This window comes from Hemitrygon akajei, chromosome 5 (genome assembly GCF_048418815.1).
Source record: "Hemitrygon akajei chromosome 5, sHemAka1.3, whole genome shotgun sequence".
Taxonomy (NCBI): Eukaryota; Metazoa; Chordata; class Chondrichthyes; order Myliobatiformes; family Dasyatidae; genus Hemitrygon; species Hemitrygon akajei.
This window is the reverse complement of record NC_133128.1, coordinates 174,383,146-174,404,131: the sequence shown is the minus strand read 5'-3', so window position 1 is coordinate 174,404,131 and position 20,986 is coordinate 174,383,146. Positions and strand designations below refer to the sequence as shown.

The 20,986-nt window shown below is 41.7% G+C and overlaps 1 protein-coding gene across 2 annotated transcripts in view; it reads right to left on the bottom strand.

Annotated features, from left to right (window-relative positions):
* The window catches only part of myo3b (myosin IIIB), a 464,201-nt gene that overhangs the window by 264,717 nt on the left and 178,498 nt on the right, over positions 1 to 20,986 (bottom strand). For both annotated transcript variants that reach the window (XM_073047270.1, XM_073047271.1), the window contains 4 exons: positions 19,282 to 19,408; positions 17,938 to 18,148; positions 16,923 to 17,070; positions 10,101 to 10,254 (listed from right to left, as the gene is read on the bottom strand). In XM_073047270.1, the coding sequence (XP_072903371.1) occupies positions 10,101 to 10,254; positions 16,923 to 17,070; positions 17,938 to 18,148; positions 19,282 to 19,408 (640 nt within the window). The remainder of the gene's footprint in view (positions 1 to 10,100; positions 10,255 to 16,922; positions 17,071 to 17,937; positions 18,149 to 19,281; positions 19,409 to 20,986) is intronic.

Below are 20,986 nucleotides of genomic sequence, written 5' to 3'. Positions count from 1 at the left end.
TACCACCTCACACTTCTCCGGGTTGAACTCCATCTGCCACTTCTCAGCCCACTTCTGCATCCTATCAATGTCTCTCTGCAATCTTCGACAATCCTCTACACTATCTACAACACCACCAACCTTTGTGTCGTCTGCAAACTTGCCAACCCACCTTTCTACCACCACATCCAGGTCGTTAATAAAAATCACGAAAAGTAGAGGTCCCAGAACAGATCCTTGTGGGACACCACTAGTCACAACCCTCCAATCTGAATGTACTCCCTCCACCACAACCCTCTGCCTTCTGCAGGCACGCCAATTCTGAATCCACCTGGCCAAACTTCCCTGGATCCCATGCCTTCTGACTTTCTGAATAAGCCTACCATGTGGAACCTTGTCAAATGCCTTACTAAAATCCATGTAGATCACATCCACTGCACTACCCTCATCAATATGCCTGGTCACCTCCTCAAAGAACTCTAACAGGCTTGTTAGGCACGATCTGCCCTTCACAAAGCCATGCTGACTGTCCCTGATCAGACCATGTTTCTCTAAATGCCCAAAGATCCTATCTCTAAGAATCTTTTCCAACAGCTTTCCCACCACAGACATATGGCTCATTGGTCTATAATTACCCGGACTATCCCTACTACCTTTTTTGAACAAGGGGACAACATTCGCCTCCCTCCAATACTCCGGTACCATTCCTGTGGACAACGAGGACATAAAGATCCTAGCCAGAGGCTCAGCAATCTCTTCCCTCGCCTTGTGGAGCAGCCTGGGGAATATTCTGTCAGGCCCCGGGAACTTATCCGTCCTAATGTATTTTAAAAACTCCAACACCTCCTCTCCCTTAATATCAACATGCTCCAGAACATCAACCTCACTCATGTTGTCCTCATCGTCATCAAGTTCCCTCTCATTGGTGAATACCGAAGAGAAGTATTCATTGAGGACCTCGCTTACTTCCACAGCCTCCAGGCACATCTTCCCACTTTTATCTCTAATCGGTCCTACCTTCACTCCTGTCATCCTTTTGTTCTTCACATAATTGAAGAATGCCTTGGGGTTTTCCTTCACCCTACTCGCCAAGGCCTTCTCATGCCCCCTTCTTAAGCTCCTTTCTTGCTACCCTATATTCCTCAATAGACCCATCTGATCCTTGCTTCCTAAACCTCATGTATGCTGCCTTCTTCCACCTGACTAGATTTTCCAATGCACTTGTCACCCATGGTTCCTTCATCCTACCATTCTTTATCTTCTTCACCAGGACAAACTTATCCCTAACATCCTGCAAAAGATCCTTATACATCGACCACATGTCCATAGTACATTTCCTTGCGAAAACATCATCCCAATTCACACCCGCAAGTTCCAGCCTCATAGCCTCATAATTTGCCCTTCCCCAATTAAAAATTTTCCTGTCCTCTCTGATTCTATCCCAGTGGCCACCCAATATATACAAAATATCTTTTATAAACCCTCTGATTCCCACAGCTATCTAGACTATACCTATACCCCACCATCTCCTGTAAAAAATGTCACTCCCTTGTCTCAGGTCCTTCATCTCTTCTGCATCTGTTCCCAGGATGAGGCTTTCCTTTCAATGTCCTCCTTTTTCAAAGGACAGGGCGACCCTTCCTCCACCATTGATCTGCCCTCAGCCACATCTCTTTCATTTCCCGGACATCTGCACTCACCCCAACTTCTCACCAGTGTAAAAGGGACAGACTTCCTCACCTACCACCCCATGAGCCTCCGCATTCAACAAACAAAGAAGAGGAAATCTGCAGACGCTGGAAATCATTAACACACACAAAATGCTGGAGGAGCTCAGCAGGCCAGGCAGCATCTATGGAAAAGAGCACAGTCGACATTTCGGGACAAGGCCCTTCATCAGGACTGGAGAAAATAAGATGAGGAGTCAGAGTAAGAAGCTGCGGGAGGGGGGAGGAGGGGAGGGGAGGGGAGAAACACAAGGTGATGGGAGAAACCGGGAGGGGGAGGGGTGAAGTAAAGAGCTGGGAAGTTAATTAGTGAAAGAAATACAGGGCTATAGAAGGGGGAATTGAGTAACAGAGTACCAAAGGCAATGGAAGAAAGAAACGGGGAAGGAGCACAAGAGGGAAATGATGGGCAGATAAGGAGATAAGGTGAGAAAGGAAAAATAGGAATGGGAACTGGTGAGGGGGGGGGGCATTACCAGAAGTTCGAGAAATCAACGTTCATGCTATCAGGTTGGAGGCTACTCAGACAATATATGGTGTTGCTCCTCCAACCTGAGTGTAGCCCTCATCATGACAGTAGAGAAGGTCATGGATTGACACATTGGAAAGGGAATGTGAAGTGAAATTAAAATAGGTGGCCACTGGGAGATCCTGCTTCTTCTGGTGAACGGAGCGTAGGTGCTTGACAAAGCGATCTCCCAATCTACATTGAGTCTTACTGATAAATAGGAGGCCACACTGGCAGAACCGCATACAGTAGGTGACTCCAGACAGATTCACTCACAGGTGAAGTGCGGCTTCACCTGGAAGGTCTGTCTGGGGCGCTCAGTGGTAGTGAGGGAGGAGGTGAAGGGAAGATGTAGCACTTGTTCCGCTTGCTAGGATAAGTGGCAGGAGGGAGATCAGTGGGGAGGGACGAATGAACAAGGGAGTCACTGTGGAGAACAGAAAGTGAGGTGGAGGGAAATATGTGTTTGATAGTGAGATCCCATTGGAGATGGCGGAAGTTTCGAAGAATTATGTGCTGGACAGGGAGGCTAGTGAGGTGGTAGGTGAGGACAAGAAGAACCCTACCCCTGTGAGGTAGTGGGAGGATGGGGTGAGAGCATCTGTGCGTGAAATGGAAGAGATGTGGTTGAGGGCAGCAATGATGGTGGAAGAAGGTAAGCCTCTTTCTTTGAAGGAGGAGGACATCTCTTTAGTTCTGGAATTAAAAGCCTCATCCTGAGAGCAGATGTGTCGGAGATGGAGGAATTGAGAGGAGGGGGTGGTTCTTTTACAAGTAACAGGGTGGGAAGAGGTATAGTCCAGGTTGTGAGAGTCAGTGGGTTTATAAATAGACATCAGCAGATAAGCTGTCTCAAAAGATGGGGACAAAGTGATCAAGAAAGAGGAGGGAGGTGTTGGAAATGGAACAGGTAAATTTGGGGGCAGGATGAAGTTGGAGGGAAAGTTGATGAAGTCGACAAGCCCTGCATGGGTGCAGGAAGCGGCACTGATGCAGTCGTCGATGTAGCATAGGAAAAGTTGGGGAGTGATCCCAGCGTAGGCTTGGAACATAGACTGTTCCATGTAGCTGACAAAAAGCAGGCATAGCTGAGACCCATGTGCTTGACCATGGCTACACCTTTTGTTTGAACGAAGTGGGAGGAGCCAAAGGAAAAATTATTGAGAGTGAGGACAAATTCCATCAGATGGAGGAGAGTGGTGATGGAGGGGAACTGGTTAGGCCTGGTGTCCAGAAAGAAACAGAAAGCTTTGAAGCCTTCCTGGTGGGGGATGGAGTGTATAAGGACTGGACATCCATAGTGAAAGTAAGATGATGAGGGCCAGGGAACCTGAAGTCATTGAAACTATCAAGGGCGTGTGAAGTGTCATGGGTATAGGTAGGAAGGGATTGAACTGAGTCGAGATATGCAGATACAAGTTCAGTGGGATAGGAACAAGCAGAAACATTGGCCTACCTGGACAGGTAGGTTTGTAGATCTTGCAGAAACAGGAGGTGTGGGGTGAAGTTGGTGGCAGTGGATAGGAGATCCCCAGAGTTAATAAGGTCAATGAAGGCGTGGATCATCCTTCATAACTTCCGCCATCTTCAGCAGGACTCTACAGCCAAACACATCTTTACCTCACCCAAACCACTCTCCATTTTCTGCAGGGATCACTCTCTGTTATTCCCTTGTCCATTCATCCCATTCCACTGATCTCCATCCTGGCACTTCAAGCAGCAGAAGGGCTACGTCTATCCATTCACCTCCTTCACCTCCATTCAGCACCCCAAACAGTCATTTCAGGTGAGGTAATACTTCATCTGTGAATCTGTTGGGGTCGCCTGCTGTATCCGGTGCTCCTGCTGCAGTCTCCTCTACAATGGTGAGACCTTACAAAGATTAGGATAACGCATTGTCAAGCTCCTCCACTCCTTCCATAAAAAGTGGAATTTCCTGGAGGCTAACCATTTTAATTCCTACCCCTCATTCCCATGTCATCTCGTCAGTCCATGGCATCTTCTTCTGCTAAGATAAGCCCAGTCGCAGGCTGGAGGAGCAACACTTCATATTCCGTTGAGGTATCATTCAAGCTGATGGCATTTACATCTATTTCTTCAACCTCTGGGAGTTTTTCCCCTCACCCTTCCCTCATTTTCAATTCTCCACTTTGGTCTCTTAACTCTTCTCCTTTCCTGCCTAGCACCTCCCCCTGGTGCCCCTCTTCCTTCCCTTTCTCCATGGTCTACTCTCCTCTCCTATCAGATTCCTTCTTCTCTAGCCCTTTGCCTTTTCCACCTCCCAGCTTCTTACTTCATCCCTGATCCCCCACCTACCTGGCTTCAGCTTGTTCTCCTTCCCCTCCCACCTTCCTATTCTGGCTCTTCCCACATACTTTCCAGTCCCAATGAAAGGTCTTGGCCTGAAATGTCAACTGGTTATTCATTTCCATAGATTCTGCCTGACCTACTGAGTTCCTCCAGCATTTGTGTGTGTTGCACAGGTATTCTAGGGAACTGAATATATAAGTATTTGGATAGACAAGAATTGATCAGGGATAGTCAATATTGGCAATGTGCATTGTAGGTCGTTTCTAACCAATCTTTGAAAGTTTTTTCGTGGAAGTTACCAGGAAAGTTGATGAAGGCAAGACAGTGGTTGCTGTCTACAACGACTTCAGCAAGGCTCTTGACCAAGTCCCGTCAAGTAGGTTCAGTCATTTGGCATTCAGGGTGAGGTGGTAAATTGGCTTTGCAGGAGAAGCCAGAGAGTGGTAGTAGATGGTTGCATCTCTGACTGGAGGCCTATGATTAATGGTGTGCCACAGGGATCAGTGTTGTTTGCCTTCTATATCAATGAACTGCATGATAATGCAGCAAACTGGATCAGCAAATTTACGAATGGCACCAAGATTGTGGATGAGGTGGACAGAGAGGAGGGTCATCAAAGCTTGCAGTGGGATCAAACTAGCTGGGAAAATGGACTAAAAATGGCAGATGGAATTTAATGGAGACAAGTGTGAGGTGTTGCACTTTGGGTGGACAAACCGGGGTGAGACTTACACAATAAGTGGAAGGGCACTAAGGAGTGTGGCAGAACAAAGAGATCTGGGAATACAAATCCATAATCCCTTGGAAGTGGCATCACTTCAAGATAGGGTCGCAGAGAGAGCTTTTGTCATATTAGTTTTCATAAATCAAAGCACTGAGTACAAGAGTTGAAATTGTATTAGAAGTTAGTGAGGCCTAATTTGGAGTATTGTGTGCAATTCTGGTCAACTACTTTCAGGAATGATATTAATAAGATTGAAAGAGTGCAGAAGAAATTTATAAGGACATTGTGAGGATTTGAGGACCTGAGTTATTGGGAAAGGTTGAATAGGTTAAGACTTATTTCCTAGAATGTAGGGGTGATTTGATAGAAGTATACAAAATTATGAGGAGTGTTGATAGGCTAAATGCAGGCAGGCTTCTTCCACAGACGCAGGGTGAGACTAGAACTAGAGGTCATGGGTTAAGGGTGAAAGGTGAAACGTTTCAGGGGAACTTCTTCACACAGTGCAGGGTTTCCCAACCTGAGTACAACCGATCCCTTGCTTAAAGAATGGTATAAAAAAAGGTTGGAACCCCTGACTCAGAGGGTGGTGATGGTGTGGAACAAGCTGCCAGTGGAAGTAATGGATGAGATTTCAATTTCATCGTCTAAGAGAAAATTAGGTAATCACATGTGTAGGAGGGGTATGGTCCAGGTGCAGGTTGATGGGACTAGGCAAAATTAATAGTTCGGCATGGACTTTCTGTGCTGTAGTCTTCTATGACTCCACGGCCAAGAAAGTAGCAATCAGACAAAAGAAAAACAAAATACAATTAATCTTTTATGACTAATCTTTACATTAATGATGATTTTTACATGGAAATAGTATTTGACAAGTGTAATGTTCTTTGGGAATCTAATCACAGCGTAAAATAGGGAACCACCTCTTTTATTTCAATTTCCAATAGACTTTTCATAGTGTGACATAAAAGGATTTAAACAACTTAAGTGATTAGGCAAAAAGATGGCAGAGAAAGCATAATATATTCAAGTGTAAGGTTAATCATTTTAGTAGGAAAAACAAAAAAAGACATTATTATTCAACATTCGTTGGTGCTTGGAGAGATCGGGTTGTTCTTACACAAGAAATACATAATTAGCATGCAAATATTGTCCAGGATTTTAAAAAAGCAAAGAGAATATCTTTTATTGCAAGAGGGGCGGAGACAAAAAAGTTGAGAAGTGTGACCACATCTGGGCTAATGTAAAATGTTTTGGATTCCTTAGTAAGAAAGGATATAGCTGCCTAGAGGCATGCAGAGTAGATTCTTGAGATTTATTTCTCAGAAGAAGTTACGAAGATTGATAAAATAGACTGGAATTATGCTATCCAAAGTCTAGAACCAAAGATGATCTTACTGAAGTATATGAGATTCTGAAGGTTTGGTGCATAAATGCTATGATAAAGTTTCCCTGGTAGGTGATCCACAATTAAGGAGTTTAGGATGAAGGGTCATCCATTAAAGCCCAAGATTAGGATGAATACCTTTTCCCATATGATTGTAAATCCTTGGATTTTCCTGCCTTGGATTGATCCATATATTCTAGGTCAGGGGTTCCCAACCTTTTTCATGCCATGGACCCCTATCATCAACTGAGGGGTCTGTGGACCCCTGGTTGGGAAGAACCCCTGTTCTAGGCCGAGAGATAAATGAACTGTAAGAGAACTGGTGGTTATGGGGATTAGGCAGTTAATTGAAATTGATGCCAACAATCATACCATTAATAAACGAAGGAGCAATCTTCAGGGGTCACATGGCCTGCTCTATTTTCTAATGCTCGGATCACATTATGATGTCTTTAATAATGGATTTCAGCATCTGCCCAACTACTCCATAGATCTATACTTTCTTTCTTTCTCCTTGCTTTATTGATTTTTTTATACTTGCTGCTTTCCAATCCACAGGGAGCTTTCCAGAGTGAATCTAAAGAATTCTTAAGGTTTACCACTTGTATCTCTGGAGAGCTATCTAGTTTAGAGTGCTATGTGTAGATTATCAGGTGCAGGGAATCTATCGATTTTGACTCCCTTAATTTCTTCAATATGTTTCCTTACACCGATGAATAAGTTCTCCGCTGCCATTGATTGTTAGTGTCCCCACTATTTCAATATGTTATGTCCTCTGCAGTGAGAACATACTCAATGCATTTGTTTATGACAAATAAACAGGAAATGCTGGAAATGGCAGGTCAGGCAGCACCTGAGCAGGGAGAAACACAGTTAACATTACAGGTTAAAAAACACAAAATGCTAGCAGAGCTCAGCAAGCCAGACAGCATCTATGGGAGGAGGTAGTGACGACATTTCGGGCCGAAACCCTTCATCAGGACATTACAGTTTGTTCAAAACTGGGCCAGAACTATCTCCAAGGGGTCTAAGATGTATTTTGTTACATTCTTCTTTTTACATAGTTACATAAATTTTCAAAATCTTTTTTAAAACACTTGCAATTTTCCTCCCATTTTCTACCTTCTTGCCCTGTCATTTTTGCTGGTTCCTATAACTTTCACGATCTCCACTCTTCTTCATAGTATTCCTTCCTTTAATCTAGCATCTCATTAGTTTGCCACAGATGGATAACTTCCAGTGAAGTTTATATTTCTCAGTGGAATGTATATTGCACATTCTTTGTGATCTTACAATCAATGATTTTTTTTCTATCTGATTTACTTCGGTTTTAAAATCACCTGTTTGACTGCATCTGTAACAAAATAAGGAATGGAGTATGATGGAGTTAATTCAATCTCAGATCCATTGTAGAACCAGGAATGGAACAGTATTAGTGCCCAAGATGTATCACCTCACAGGGAAATAACTTCCAATATATTTTTATTGATTTTTTTCTGTTCACTAGATGAATTATTATTTTCCTTTTTGTTACAGGCTAGATTATTTGTACTTCTGACTAGATTTCTCAGTCAATCTCACAGTCTTCCATTTTATACTTTCTTCACCTTGTGGAAGTCCTTGACATTTTGGAGCACTGCTATTTGTCTTTTTGCTGAGTACAAAACTTGTAACTAAACATTATTTAGCATTTCACTCTCTCTGTAATCAAGGGACTGCTTTTTAAACTCTGAACCCTGATCATTTGTCCCCACTGTACCAGACAGTATGAAGACAAATGATCAGGGCTGAGAGTTAAAAACTCAAATGCCAGTCAACAAGTGAGACCTGGACTATTTTAGGCCTTAGTCATCATTTGTTACCTGAACGACCTCCTATCTGGTACATGCAGAATTTTAATGGCAGATTTAATAAATATTTACACTGGAAATGTAGAAGCTCTGTTTGTATATGTAACACTGTGTATTCAAATCAAAGTTATATTCTCTATTGTTAATGAGGATTCTGCAAAATGCACTTTCCTTAATTCTGCCACAAAGTACAGCCATTCAGTTCCATATTCCCATGTCGGCACTAGCCATTTGCAACTTCCCTAATAATGACTCTGCTTTTGTGCTGACAAATGGGAACTAACATTGATGCCTGCCAAGTGAACAATAGTATGGCCAAGTAAGAAAGAGATCCCCACTGCCTATGTCATGTGCCATCACAACATCCTGGGGGGAATCACTGTTCACAGAACTATTTCAACCAGTTCTATTCACACAATGGCAATCAAAGTCGGCCAGAATCCGGAAGGCAAAGTTGTAATATCTGTGCATGCTTCAAGAAACGCAAGTTGACAAAAAATGCATTGATTTATTTACTTTCCCTGCCCCATCCCCAACATCAATTCCAAATGAAAAGATCTTACTCTCAAATTTCTGGGTGGTACTTCGCAAATTCTGTAAGGGTAAATTTTATTAACCTAAATGGCCATAACATGGGATTCATTGCACTCCTTAACTGAGCGCCTTGCCCATTGGATTGTTAAATCTCTACTAACTGCATGGCTCAGATCAGCATAACAGAATATTCACCTTTTGGACGCACCCCTACAACGATTGAGAAGGTCAGCATTGTCCAATTTAAAACAGCTCACCTTGACTGGCTTCTCTGTCTTTGAATTCATTGTTTCTTCTCCCCACATTATGACTTATCGAAAGGATTCCCTGAACTACGTAATTCAGGTCCTGTGATCCCTCACACTGAGAAAGCTAAGCATTAATGCTTCTGGAATGATATCTTGGGCTATGCATAACCATTTATTTATTTCACAAGAAATCTTCAAAGAAGGCCAACTTGATGACAACATCACAAAAACTCAATTATTTTTATTTGTTTATGATTAAGGAGTGCACTAAAAAGGGAAGGAAGGAAGAAAGGGTCGGGTGGTGGGGTGGAGATACATCTCTACCAACGGAGGTTTAACATGCTCCTTTGCTCTGCTAGCCTGCTGGTCACCTGTGGGCAAGGTGTAGTACCTGCTTAGCTCCCCAATCAGAGTCACGTGAAGCCATGGGAGCAGATGGGGGATAGTCATATTAGCAGCTGGTGCATATTACAAATCCTGGTTATGCAACCACTGATGCCAGACAGACAATCTCTGAAGAGTATTGATAATGGCTGGAGTCACCTGTCTTGTAAAGACACTGTCCAGAAGAGGGCAATGGTAAACTACTGCTGTAGAAAATTTGCCAAGAACAATCATGGTCATGAGACCATGATTGCCTTCGTCACACAATATAATGATGATAATGACTAAAACGGGTAAGTTAAAAATGTTGACACTGCCTTTCTCTATTGCTGCATCTTGATTCACCTTTTAACAATATCTCAAACTCCTCCCATCATCACTCAAACATCTCCTTGGGACACATTTTCTTTTAAAGTTCCTGTACACACATTACCTGATATTATTCTTACCAATTAGTGTTTGATCAGATGCTTTTGGAAATCGGCTTTCTTCATCAAGCAAAGACAATAAACCCATTGGTTTCTGAAGAAACATGTCCAGAATTGGTCGATTATCTTGGTATTCCACTTTTACAGCACCAATTCCCTCATTTTGGTATTCAGTCTATAAATAATCACAAGTAAAACACTGAGCTTTAAATAAAATTATCCCTCATGAGAAACCTCTCAAAACTATTATTTCTTTAAACATGCTCTCCTTTCAGCATGCAAATAATGAAATAAATCCAGAAAGAAATAGCAATGAAACAATTTTCACTAAGTTATGTCAAATCATATTTTCTATGAAGGATAAAGGCATTTAATTACTAGCTACAATCTTAAAAGATCAAAGAAAGTTTATAACTTAACTCCTTATTTACAATCAGTAGCCATTTTATTAGGTATCTCCTGTAGCTAATAAAGTGGCCAATGAGTATGTTTGTGATCTTCTGTTGCTGTAGCCCATCCACTTTATGGTTCGACATGTTGTGCATTCAGAGGAACTCTGCTGCACACCACTGTTATAAAATGTAGCTACTTGAGTTACTGTCCCCTTCCTGTCAATTTGAATCTGTCTGGCCATTCTCTCATTTTTGCTCACAGAACTACAGATTCCTGGATTTATTTTTTGTTGTTTTGCATCAATCTCTTTAAATTCTAGAGACTGTAGTGTGTGAAATTCTCATGTATTCATTTGGTCTGAACAACAACTGAACCTCTTGACCATTTCTGCATGCTTCTATGCATGAAATTGCTGCCATATAATTGGCTGATTACTTATTTGTACTAACTAGCAACTGTACTGTTGTACCTAGTTAAGTAGCTTATGTTCACCTATAATTTCACTCTCACAATAACTTAGGCCATTGTAAATTTCACTAACAAAATACAGGTTATTACTTACTTAATAATAGTTACAACTTAATGCCAACAAATGTAAAAATAAGGTTGATTTAAATCTAATAATCAGAGCAAAATTTTCTAGTAATTTGAAGAAAGAATTCATTTATAGCATGTTTCTGTAAAATTAAAATACTCATATATTGCTGAATTTACTTTGAACTTTAAAATACTGAGCCCAAGTTTTCTAAACTAGATGTAGTTCACACAAAATGATGCAAACTTTTCTCATGGGAATGATATTGAATTCTGGAAATATATACAGCTTGAGGACTATAAAATACATTGTACTTGTCAACTTGACCTACTTGACAACAGAAGTCCTTTGATTACCACCCTGGGGCCATGGAAATCATCATTTCTAATATCAGTCAAAAGTAACCTCTGCACATTCACAAAAGAACAGGATGAACTTTTGGAAACACTTTTTGAAAGTTAATTGTGAATTCTGCACTTTAATATGATATCCTTGCTATTGTGGTGGGGGGGGGGGCGGAATGCAAGACGAGATTCTACATGCTGAATTTAGGAAGCTAGGAAATAAATTACAAAGTAGATCTTCAGGATTGTAAGCCATGCCAATGCTTGTCAGAATAGTTAGGATGAATATGATGTGGCTGGTGCTGTGAAGCAGGAGGGAGTGGTTCAGATTCTAGGGGCATTGGAACCAGTTCTGGAGGAGGTAGGACTAGTAAAAACACCTGAGCAGGATCAGAATCAAAGTTCCTCAGGGAATTGTTTGCCATTGTTGTTGGGGAGCTTTAACCTAATATTTCAGAAGGATGGGAACTCATACAGAAAGATGGAGGAAAGTAAGGCAGAGACCAAAGCAAAAGTTAGAAGAGTGGGGTACAGAAAAGTCAGATGCAAAGTACACAAAGATTACTGCATTATAAGAGGTCAATGACTGTAAGGGCACTTTATCCAAGTGCCCTTAGTATTCAAAACAAGGTCAGAAAACTTGTGGCACAAATCAGTACAAAGGGTGCAGATTAATGGCCACTACAGAAATATGATTGCAGGGTGAAGATAACTAGGAATTCAATATCTAAGGGTATCAGCTAATATGGCAAGAAGAGAAGGGAGGTTGGGTAGCACTCTTAATTAGGATGAGATCAAGGCGATGGCGAAAGATGATGTCAGAACTAAGGAGCAGAATGTTGAATCCAACTAGGCAGCTATCAGGAATAGTAAAGGAGGGAGAGTAACATCACTGATGGGAGCTGGTTATAGGCCACAAAATAATAACGTTACAGTAGCACCGGCAACAAATGAAGAAATACCTGATGCATATAAGAATGAAGCAGCATGGGGGACCTTAGCTTGTACATAGACAGGACAAATCAAGTTGGTCAAGGCAGTCTCGAGGAGGACTTCATGGAATGAATTGTGATAGTTTTCTTGAATAGCATGTTACTAAAGTTACAAAGGAAATGCTTTCTTCAATCTTTCCAGTGCAATGAGACAGAAATAATTAATTATCTTGTAGTTAGGGATTCTCTTGGCAAGAGTGATCACAGTATAATTGAATTTCTCATACAAATGGAGGGTGCAATAGTTTGACCTATTATGCCTAATCAAGGGAAATTACAACAGGATGAGGAGGAGCTGGCTAATATACTCAGGGAATACAGACTATATGGTGATTCAGTTGAGGAACAGTAAATTGAATTGAGTTGAATTGACTTTTATTACTTACATCATTCACATACGAGGGGTAAAAATATTTGTTATGTCTCCGTCTAAATGTGCAATGCGCAATTTATAGCAATTTGTAATAAGTAGTATATACAACAGGACAGTCAAAAGAGCTTAGAAATACAATTGTGTCAGTGTGAATTAATCAGTCTGATGGCCTGGTGGAAGAAGCTGTCCCAGAACCTGTTGGTCCTGGCTTTTATGCTGCGGTACCGTTTTCCAGATAGTAGTAGCTGGAACAGTTTGTTGTTGGGGTGACTTGGATCCCCAGTGATCCTTCGGGCCCCTTTTACACACCTGCCTCATAAAGGTCACCAAAAGCATTCAGGTTAAAAGCCAGAACAGTAAGAGTGGGGAAAAGCCAGCCTTGGATAACTACGGAAATAAAGAAAGGTATCAGACAAAAAGCTTATACATTGTAAGTTGCCAAAAGTAGTGGGAAGATTAGGAAAACTTTAAAAAGCAATAAAGAATCACCAAACAAGCAATAAGAAAAGGGAAGATAGATTATGAAAGTAAACTTGCACAAAATATAAAAACATTTAGTATTTTTTAATAATTATACCAAGCAGAAAAGGGTACAGGTAAATATAAGTCTCTTGGAAGCTGAGAAGGGGAAATTAATACTGAGCAATGCAACAATGGTGAAGGCTTTAAATTACTATTTTGTCTCAGTCTTCATGGTGGAGTACACATCTTATACTCCAAAGAGAGATGTTATCGATAGGATGGGAGGTGGGGACCTTGATACAATCGTTATCACTAAAGAGGTAATGCTGAACAAACTACTGGGCCTAAAGTTAAATAGGTCCCCTGGTCTCAATTGGAAGGCATTCCATGGTACTGAAAGAAATTGTGTAAGTTATTGTAGAGGTAAGTGTGCTGATTTACCCTTGGGCAGATCCCAGAGGATTGGAAGACAGCAAATGTCACACCACTCTTTAATAAAGGATATTGGCAAAAGGCAACAACTATAGACCAGCTAGCTTAATGTCTGTAGTCAGAAAGATGCTTGAAGCTATCATTAAGGCAGAAATATTGAGACATCTATCAGGCAGACACGGCATAGATCCATGAAGAGCAAGTTCCGTTTGACCTGGAGTTCTTTGAGGATACATATAATGATACAATGGTTAGAGGGAAACAGGTGGATGTTGTTTTCTTGGACCTCAGTAAGGTGCTGCATAAAATACACATCCATAAGGATCCGTGAAGTTGGTGGTAATGTACTAGCATGGATAGATAACTGGTTAATCCATTTTAAGCAGAGTTGGGATAAGTGGGTGATTCCCTGGTTGGCAATTAATGGTCAGCAGAGTGCCACAGGGGTCAGAGCTGAGCCTGCAGGTGTTCGTGATATATGTTAACAATTTGGAAGTGGAGACGGAGTGTGACATATTTAAGTTTGCTGGTGACACTTAACTGAGGGGAAACGCAAATTGTGCAGAGGTTTCACAGAGTTTGTAGAGAGATATAGACAGGTTAAGTGAGTGGGAAAGAGTCTGGCAGGTGGAGTCAATGTTGGTAAATGCGAGATATCCACCATGGAAGGAAAAGTAGAAGATCAGATTATTATTTAAATAGAGGAAGACTGAAGCTTGATGTTGGGCAGAGGGAATTGGGAGTGCTTGTGCATAAATTGCAAGAATGCTGGTCTGCAGGTACATAGGTTATAAAGAAAACAAATGATTGTTGTCCTTCATTGCTAGAGGGGTTGAATTTGAGAGCAGTTATGCTGCAACTGTAAAGGGGCTGGTGAGGCTGCACCTGGAGCACTGTGTGGAGTTCTGGTCACCAGAAAAGATATACTGACTTTGCAGTGTGCAGAGCAGGTGCACCAGGTTAATTCTGGAGGTGAGCAGTTAGCCTTGAGTAGAGATTGAGCTGCTTGGGACTATACTCGCTGGAATTCAGAAGAATGAGAGGTGATCTTATAGAAACATATAAAATTGAGAAAAGAATAGATAAGATAGAGGTAGATACGATGCTCCATTAGCAGGTGAGACAGGAACTAGGGAACATAGGCTCAAGGTTTGGGGGAATAAATTTAGGATGGAGATGAGGAGGAACTGCTTTTCCCAGAGCAGTGAATCTGAAATTCTCTCCCTGGGGAGGTGGTAAAGGCCTCCTCATTAAATATATTTAAGGCACAGTTAGATTTTTGTATAGTTGGGGAACCAAGTATTATAGGGAAAAGGCAAGTAGGTAAGCTGAATCCACAACTAGATCAACCATGATCTTATTGAATGGTGGAGCAGGCTCAACTATCCAGATGGCTGCTCTTATTCCTATTTCTCATGTTCTTGTGTTTACATGGGGAGCTCAAAGCTCACTAAGTAAACGAGTACCTCTGTCCTCCATAAAACCTGAGTGACATTTTCAAGCTCCACACCTAAGTGCTGGCACCACATCTGATTCAGCTCATAGTATTTCAAACACTTTTTCATATTTCCTCTTGACACAGGAGGCTAGTAGGGCACTAAGCCTCTGGCAGACCCGGGAGTTCTGCCTTAAATGACATGGAATTTATTGAACGCATGTATTCAACCCGTGAATGCTTTCCTTTTTGCATTACTTTGTAAGTTACAGTAGTTTTGTGTCCATGCACTGATGTGAAATAAGTTTCATCTCATACACGTCAATGGTATTAAATTTAATTCTAATTCTGAGCATACCTATTGATCTTATTCTTCTCCCTCAATTCCCTCTTTCCATCAACTCTTTGCTTCACAAGGGCGCCATGGTAGTGCTGCACTTTGGACCACCCCATTACACCTTGGGCGTTCTGGAGTTCGATTGTGGCACCATCTGTAAGGAGCTTGTACATTCTCCTCATGAGCCCTGAGGGTTTCCTCCCACAGTCCAAAGATGTACCAGTTTGTAAGTTAACTGGTCATTGTAAATTGTCCTATTATTGGTTGGCATCTGTCTGTCTCGAAGGACAATGGGTGATGATGATCATCATCGTAACCCTGGGTGGAAGGTATGGAGATCCGGAGATTCCCAGTCATCAAGATCCCCCTCTCAGCCTCACCAATGCAGTCCAAAGGAAAGCTTATGAAGCAATTCGTTTGGGTCCAGCTTGGCTGCAGGAGCTGCTGGACGGATGTTCAATGTCGCCCAGCCACCTTAGGGGCTCCGCTCCGGATTTGCTGTCTGGGTTTGCTCCTGTAGCCTTGGTCTCTCCCGAGGCTGCCCACAAGGCAGTGGGGCTGTTTACCCATAGCTGGGGATCTGGTTCACAAGCACCAGGGTGTGTCCACACACCGGTGTGTGTGCAGGGGCCAGATATCCTCCCCATCCTCTGTAATTCAGCCTGAGTCCAAGAGGAGTTCAGTTTCCGTGTGTCACCAGCAAGGAGGCATTACATGAGACTGGCTGTTGGAGAAGCTGTGTACTGGCAGGGAGACACACATTCAGCTCTCCTTTTCGCGAGACTGCTAGCCAGTGGTGGGAGCGGCAAGTGAGAATGACAGGCACTACCCACTACACTACCACACTAGAAGAGTCACAACAACCATTTTGACGTTATTAAACTGGTGTTAGTCCTATTATTAGGCTGGTGTTAAATAGGTGGGTTGCTGGGTGAGGCTTGTTGGGCTACAAGGGCCTGTTCCATGCAGTTTGTCTAAATAAATAAACAAAAAAATATCTTATCACCATTCACTGCAACAGAAGCAATATACATTCCAGCATGTCTTTGGATTGTATGGGAAACTGGAGTATCTGGATACAATCAACAAAACCTCCGAGATAACTCTATCCATACAGTGCCAGGAGTCAGGATCAAACACACGTCACTGAAATTTTCAATATGCTCCCAGGTGACCGTACCATCCAGATCTGTAACTTTTCCAGTACCAGCTGTTACACTGTTCACCCAAACCCATCATCGTTCCACACCACAGAAATGCAAAGTGCTGACTGCTTCGAAACAAGGATATTCCTCCTAACCTCAGCAATGATATTCTCAACTAGCTCACATTTATTCATAGCTCAGGTACAATCACAGCAATGGAATCAACAAACCACAATTCAGTATCAATTTAGGTCAATGAAGTAGTAATTCAGCTGTTTGGACAGTGATGGTGTTTTGTTATAATGCACACAGGAAGCATCCGTTCTTATATCGAAAAAAAAACCAAAGTTTACTATTGCCTTAGAGACTTCTGATTACCTCTTAATTTTACTGACCTGTTCAAGAGCGAAGATGTGTTGGTTGAAGTAAAATTGGATTTGTTCATTGGCAATATTGATACACAGTTGCTCAAAGGAATTCTTCCTGAAGTTCTCAAATCCAAAGATGTCCAGAATCCCCACATTCATTCCACTTTCAGAATCGCTAAGGGAAATTCAAGTTCAACAATTGTTAAGCAACATGTAAAAAAAAGTCTAGGAAAGATTGTTATGACCACAAAGGACTGGAACTATTGATAAGCCCCTTTGTAAACTTAACATCAGCTCTCTTTAGTATCTTATTTCAAATGAGATTTTAAAATACCCCAATTATCCCATCTCCTTGTATAATTAAAATTCAAGCCTGCTTGCATTCGCAGGAATAAAATAATGGCATGTAACAAATTTCACAAAAATAGAAGTTAATTATCAAATGTGATTTCACTCTGTAATTTACATCAAAGCTCGTCAAATCTGAGTGTCAAGCAGTGACTATTTTTCTCATCTGTTCCTTTCTGTCACATAGTAACCCAGCCGGCAATTTATCAGTTCAAGAAATCAAAAATCACCACCTTAGATGATTCTGCAGTATAGGATGTCACTTAGCTGACATTAACATTTGAAACAAGAAGAAGGACTGTAAAGTATGTATAGTGTCCACACTGAAAAACTTCAGTATGTACAGTATTCACATTTATCTCACACTACACAATATACCATTTTGGAACAACTATTTGGTTCAGTCAGAAGATTATTAATTAATCCAGGTCAAATAAACTTACAAATTTTAACATATGTATGTTTAAATGAGACAAGGTTTGGTTGGCACTTAATATAATAACATCATTCTTTTATACAGTAAAGCTTTTCTTTTCTCAATCACAGCACCATAATGGCAAGGGGATGATTAGTGTTTCTCCCTTCCTCTTTAAGAGCAAAAACAGTTTTCCAGAAAGTTTAGTTTTATCATAAAGACCTTTTCACATACTTTTCACAATTCAGCACATTTTTAATATATAATTCTTTCACCTACCATACACTTTTGTCAGGTTGAAGAAGGGTATTAATGCGGTTTACAATCCAGCTGAAAAGCCTCCCGTACAAGGCCTTTGACATGGCATCTCTGACGTCAGATGCCTCATCCACAGTATTTGTGCGAACTATTGTTTCCCCGCGTGTCACAACACAATGAGAAGTAAGTGCTTCCTGAAGCTCTTCAGGCCCAATACCAAGTAGAGCTGCAGCTGGAAGAAACCCATAGTTCTGAAAGTTATTCCCTCTCGTGTCTATTGCAGTTTTATCACATGATGCTCAGAAGGATCAATGGGGTTGAATTTCAAAATAGGAGCTTGCTTTTCCCCACCAACCTCCCCTGACCCCACAACTCATTTCCACCAACTGCAAAGGAACCTGGCTCTGGAAAGTACTCTTGTTATGTTACTGAATGAAAATCAGAGTCACTTGATAGAGTTAGAGTCCCCAGAAGTAAGTGTAAAATCTGTGCAAAATCCTTCCAGAATGGTTTCACAAACTGACTTACATGAATGACATCAGATTTTTAAAGGGACATTAGTCTGTGCGGGGAGATCGGCATAAACTCCATTACTGTTACCGCCAAGAGTTCTGAGATTATAATTGGCTCACTTCTGAATTCCCTGCACCCTTACGAAGTCAAATTAGCATTTGATGTTCATCATGGTTTATGTTTTATTACTTGGAGAAACGTGGAAGAAGATGAAATCCATTGAAATTAATTTATCAACACTTGCATTCTTAAGATATCAGAAGCAGTGGGAGTCCTTACAGAAAGTTGGACTTGACCCACTTTAAAGGCAAGAATCAGTATCCTGAATATGTCCGGTTCCTCAAATATTCTTTACCAAGCATAATGGTGCTGATCTCCTGTGTGACCTGCTGCTTAGCGGACTAAAATGGCCGTGCTTTGACAGCAGCTGTCAAAGTCACCAATACCCTTAACAGTTTCTGCTTTAGTTCTTTCCAGAGATGTAAAACTGTTTTGATCTCCCCAAGCTAAATACATAAAACCCTTAGATCACAAAAGCAGCCACTTGCATTTCTAACCAACAAAACTTTGCTCTTTGATTTGTCTTGCAGCTGAGAAGACTGGAGTTACCCAGAATAAGATGAGGAAAAATACCTTCCCTCATATGATTGTGAGTGTCTTGTGATCTCCACCCTAGGGGGCTTTGGGATGTTGAATATATTGATAGTAAGTATTGATATTTTGGGGTACTAATGCTGAGTGGGGTACATGGAAATTTAGAGAATGCTTTCACAGTTACATAGTCTGTTCCTGCTCTCATTTCTTATGATATTCAGTGCAGTTCAATAGTGACCCCTGGGGGGAAAAACTTACTGTTTTCTAATGGCTTGGCATCAGGAATTTCACTTTTATCCATCTGATGTTTCGAGGCTCTGGATGCAAATTCAATGTTTCCAGTATTTAGGATTGCAGCAAGCACTCTGTACACAGAATGAACCTCCTGAAAAGAGAGATAGTTCAGTTATGCAAAGTGCAATGATTTAAAAGCTTCCTGTTCAATATATATATACTGCCTTCTGATGAAAAGCCAATCACTACCGACTCAGATGAATTATGTGAGAGAGCTTTTTACTGTTACAAGTTAATGAGCTTTCCTCCTGGCATATACCCTGAACTTTGGATACATTTATTGATAGTTTGCAAGAATTACAAGTAGCGTTCTTTTCAAACTCCTATAATTCATGGTCATAGAAAAATACAAATAATAGGAGTCTGAGCTCCCCATGTTCTCAAACACAGACTTTGTATTTCATGAATGGGATTAAAATGCTTTAGGTTAAGCAATACCTATATTATAGAAATATTTTTAAATGGGGGTTGTGTTATCCACCTTCTTTTCAAAAAGCATCATCGTGCTGTCAATAACACTACTCCATTGAACCTACATAATATTTTAAATGGAACATGGTACACTAGTAACACACAAAATGCTGGAGGAACTTAGCAAGGCCAGGCAGCATCAATGGAACTGAACAAACAGTCGATGTTTCAAGGTGAGAGCCTTCTTCGGGACTGGAAAGGAAGGGAGAAGATGCCAGAGTAAAAAGGTGGGGGGAGGGGAGGGAGGGAGGACAGCCAGAAGGTGGTAGGTGAATAGAAAAGGTAAAGGGCTAGAGAGGAAGGAATCTGATAGGAGAGGAGAGTGGACCAGAGGAGAAAGGGAGTTAGGAGGGGACCCAGTGGGAGGTGATAGGCAGATGAGAAGAGGTAAGAGGCCAGTGTAGGGAACAGAAGAAGAGGGGAGGGGGAGGAATTCTTTTTTCAGTCAGTAGAAATCGATATTCATGCCATCAGGTTGGAGGCTGCTCACACAGTATATAAGGTGTTGCCCTGAGCGCTGGGGGCGACATCATTTTGGCACAATATGCAACCAAGGACTGACATGTCGGAACAGGAATAGGAATCGGAATTAAAATGTTAGGTCATCAGGATGTTCCACTTGTGGCGAATGAAGCAGAGGTTCCCCCAATTTACAATGGGTCTCTTCAATGTAGAGAGGGCCACACCGGGAGCACCGGACACAATAAATGACCCCAGCAAATTCGCAGTTGAAGAGTTGCCTCTTGTTTGTGACCCTGAATGGAGATGAGGGAGGAGGTGAATGGACAAGGTGTAGCAATTAGGCCGCTTGAGGGATAAATGCCAGTAGAAAGATTAGTTGGGAGGGATGAATGGACAAGGGCTAGAGAGAGCGATCCCTGCGGAAAGTGGAGGTTGCGGGAGGGGTGGTAAAGATATGTTTGGTGGTAGGATCTCTTTGGAGACAGTGGAAATTGCGGAGGATGATGTGCTGGATGTAAAGGCTCATGGGGTGGTAGGTGAGATCAAGAGGAACTCTATCACTGTTGAGGCAGCGGAAAGATGGGGTGAGCACGGATGTTCAGGAAAGGGAGGAGAAGTGAGTGAGGGCAGTAAAGGTGGAGGAAGGGAAATCCGTCCTTTGAAGAGGAAGACACCTCTGATGTCCTGGAAAGAAAAGCCACATAAACCACATCCTAGGAACAGGTGCAATGGTGTT